Source organism: Chiloscyllium plagiosum, chromosome 25, assembly GCF_004010195.1.
Source record: "Chiloscyllium plagiosum isolate BGI_BamShark_2017 chromosome 25, ASM401019v2, whole genome shotgun sequence".
NCBI classification, from domain to species: Eukaryota; Metazoa; Chordata; class Chondrichthyes; order Orectolobiformes; family Hemiscylliidae; genus Chiloscyllium; species Chiloscyllium plagiosum.
In genome coordinates, this window is record NC_057734.1 from 13,718,092 (window position 1) to 13,721,968 (window position 3,877).

Consider the following 3,877-nt stretch of genomic DNA (forward strand, 5'->3'; position numbering starts at 1 on the left):
AAGAGATCTAAGGGGCACCTTTTTCACACAGAGGGTGGTATGTGTATGGAATGAGCTGCCAGAGGAAGTGGTGGAGGCTGGTACAATTGCAACATTTAAAAGGCATTTGGATGGGTATATGAATAGGAATATGAATGGGGGGATATGGGCCGAGTGCTGGCAGGTGGGACTAGAATGGGTTGGGATATCTGGTCGGCATGGACGGGTTGGACCGAAGGATCTGTTTCCATGCTGTACATCTTTATGACTCTATCAATATATCTCAAGGCTCAATTGTACAACTAAGCAAACCACAAAGACAAAAAGCTCAGGCATCTCCCTGGCCTTAACCATCAGGGGTACATAATCTGCAATATTATAAAGGGGCATTAGAATGTAATGTGGGATCTAATTCACTTTTCCATCTCCCACTCATTGCATGTAGGTACAAACACGAGTGGCTTTTGGAAGACCATTAGCTGAACAGGGCACTATCATGGCAGACATTGCTAACTCCCGGATCGAAATTGAACAGGCACGGCTGCTTGTGCTGAAAGCTGCCCAACTTATGGATACAGTGAGTGACAAGGTAAATATTCTTGTAAACTTCCAATGCTCCTGGTACCATCAAATCAGACTGCTACAGGATTTTTGTGAAATTGTACAAGCATTGTGATGTGAAACTGACATAACTAATGTCATTGTGTGAAGTATGCTTACTATTCTGGTGAAATTCTCTTGCTATATATCCATTTTGTTTTGTACTGAGCAAGTCTATCATCTATGATTGGAAACATCTATGACACATTCAGATCCAAGGTTTTCAAGATGGTCACTTTCAATTTTGCATAGCAACATGAGAGAGTTTGCTTGATGCCACATACATGCGGTTTCAACATCAAGGGCTCTCACTTCATCTATGGAACTAAGCTCTTTCATCTGTGTTATAACAAAGGCTATAATGAGGTCAGGAGTTGAATGGCCCCAATGTCAGTGAGGAGGTTATTGCTTGAAAGCACTGTTGATACCTTCCATCATTTGTGCAGAATATGCAGGATTACTGCCACTCACATTGATGCTGTATATGCAGTATACAACCTCAGTTATGCCTTAAAAAAATTTATCTGAATATAAGATCCTCTTCTCCTTTGGGTGTGGAGTGTTGAGCTGAAAATGTGTTGCTGGAACAGCGCAGCAGGTCAGGCAGCATCCAGAGAACAGGAGAATCGACGTTTCGGGCATAAGCCCTTCCTGAGGCTTATGCCTGAGGAAGGGCTTATGCCTGAAACGTCGATTCTCCTGTTCCCTGGATGCTGCCTGACCTGCTACGCTGTTCCAGCAACACATTTTCAGCTCTGATCTCCAGCATCTGCAGACCTCACTTTCTCCTGTGGAGTGTTGACTCTTGCTGGGTTGTGCATTGTCACTAGAATTGTACTCTTTTGGTTTATAATTTCTGACTGGTATCAGCTTCAATCATTCCCAGTTTTTGTTCCAGACATTAGTGAGCAATGTCACATAGATCTAATACATGATGTGTTATATTACTAAATAATATGATGCTCACATCATTATAAGAGAGCATTACCTCCGACTGACTGTCAGTCATGCCACAAGATAGCTTCTAATTTATTTTGCATCTTTGCCCACAAGTAGTGACATGAGTGACCAAATAGTCTTCTAGAACTACAAACGTGCAGCTCCCAGTTCTGGGGTTTTGCTGTTTCATAATGCACTCCATATCTATTAACTATCAAATTAATTCTATGTTGTACTGCCTCCATTATGTATTGCATCTTTTCTCTTATCCCTGGTTCATGCTCACTGCAGTATTTTATGAAACTTAATCATTTGCATTTGCAGGAAGCAGCCTCTGAGATCTCGATGATTAAATTAGTGGCACCAAACATGGCTTTGCATGTCATTGATCGTGCAATCCAGGTGAGAGTAGCTAATGTCTAGATCAACAAGTACATGAACTAGTAACTATATTCAAATAACTGCCTTCTTTCACCAAAATGTAAATTACATAGTTTTTTTTCCTGCTGATGTACATTACCTGTATAAAGTCCTAAGTTATAAATGATTCCAGGTAAAAGCCCAGAAGCGTAAAAGTGTAATACTTATTTTAAGCAGTCACTGCATCCCTATACCTGTATACAAAACTGATTACTACAATATTGTCTTCCAATAATTTTATTTTTAGACATTTGCCTGAAATGTAGTATTAGTAAGAGTGATGGATCAACTTTCACCCTTCATTGTATGTTGAAGGAATTCTGTAGTTCCTGAGAAATTATTCTACATAATCATGAAGTCAGGGACTTATGTTCCAGGATTATAGTAGTATGGTCCAAAGGCTGGCCATTTAAGCTCCAGCCTCCATCTAACACACTGATCCGTGAGAGTTGATTTTGTTTTTTGAAGTCATTGAATTGCTGGATAATGTGCCTACAACATTGGTATTGGCGTATTGAGAGAGAAGTAATGTTAGATGTGTCCAGCATTACACCCTCTTTAAAATGTTGCAGATATGTCAGTTTATCGGTCCCTTCTGATCACACTCTTGATAGTGCCATCTCACAGGATACCATTAGAGATAACATTGTAGATTATTCCATGCATTTCTAAGCATTATTTTCTAATGCAATGTTGCTGACATTTTTTTTTCTATGTTTGTTTAGGCATTTGGAGCAGCCGGGCTCAGCAGTGACTACCCATTGGCTCAGTTTTTTGGCTGGGCACGTGCACTGCGACTGGCTGATGGTCCAGATGAGGTTCATAGAGCTGTGATTGCCAAGCTTGAATTGAAACGCTCAGTCATCACAAGATACTGAACCTGGTGCCCTGATCAGTGCAACCATTTCTTTTGTTTTTAAGATTATTTTATGTACATTGCATTCATGTTTTTGAAACAACACTATTGTCTTTGTAATGATTTTCTCAGCAGCCTCATCAATAACACAAATTGCATTTGTATTTCTCCTTATTTCACAAATCATGCTTCAGTCCCTCAGCATATTGTAATTGAAAGTAAGTAACCTGCAAACAATAAACATGTACCATTCTTTCATCCAGCCGCTAGGAGTCCTTGGGGCACTGTGGAGTGTCTGGTATTAAGTGTTAGTATGGTTACTGAGCCTGAAAGTATAAATTAAAGAACTTGTTCATTTGATCTGACTGGATTCCTGGAACACTAAGTGAACAAATGCAGAAGTTGGTGTCCATAACAAAATAGTCCAAAGCTCAGTGAACATTTTAGAAAGAGTGAAACCTAATTATTTAAATATTGGATTTTTGAAATTATATTTTCATTTTCTGTCTTTCAGTTTCCTGCTGTCTTTTTTTGAAGGCACTGATCCCTTGATGATTTCAGGGGAACAACTCTGTTATCTGGCAGCACGGTGGCTCAGTGGTTAGCACGTCTGCCTCAATTCCTGCCTCGGGCAACTGTCTGTGTGGAGTTTGCACATTCTCCCCGTGTCTGCGTGGGTTTCCTCCGGGTGCTCCGGTTTCCTCCCACAGTCCAAAGATGTGCAGCTTAGGTGAATTGGCCATGCTAAATTGCCCATAGTGTTAGGTGTAGGGAAATGGGTCTGGGTGGGTTGCTCTTCACAGGGTCGATGTGGACTTGTTGGGCCGAAGGGCCTGTTTCCACACTGTAGGGAATCCACTCTAATCCAATCCATTCTAATCTAATCTCTAGTAAAAATGTGAGGAAGAAATCGAGATTACTCTGATAGGGTTAGTTGAGAAGATGAAAAGAAGCATTGATAAAACTTAAACAAGGACACAGACCATTTGGGGAAATTGATTGTGTCTGTACTGTACAATTTATGTAACTCAATGTAAGCTTCCCCATCTAGCCATATGTATGTGTAGGCCATTCAGCACAGCT

The 3,877-nt window shown here is 40.5% G+C and overlaps 1 protein-coding gene across 2 annotated transcripts in view; it reads left to right on the forward strand.

Annotated features, from left to right (window-relative positions):
• LOC122562583 (acyl-CoA dehydrogenase family member 10-like) overlaps window positions 1-3,448 on the forward strand; it is a 59,285-nt gene extending 55,837 nt beyond the window's left edge. For both annotated transcript variants that reach the window (XM_043715543.1, XM_043715545.1), the window contains exons 19-21: window positions 425-568; window positions 1,843-1,920; window positions 2,664-3,448. In XM_043715543.1, coding sequence (XP_043571478.1) covers window positions 425-568; window positions 1,843-1,920; window positions 2,664-2,816 — 375 coding nt within the window. In that variant the 3' untranslated portion in view covers window positions 2,817-3,448. The remainder of the gene's footprint in view (window positions 1-424; window positions 569-1,842; window positions 1,921-2,663) is intronic.
• The last annotated feature ends 429 nt before the right edge of the window (window positions 3,449-3,877 follow it).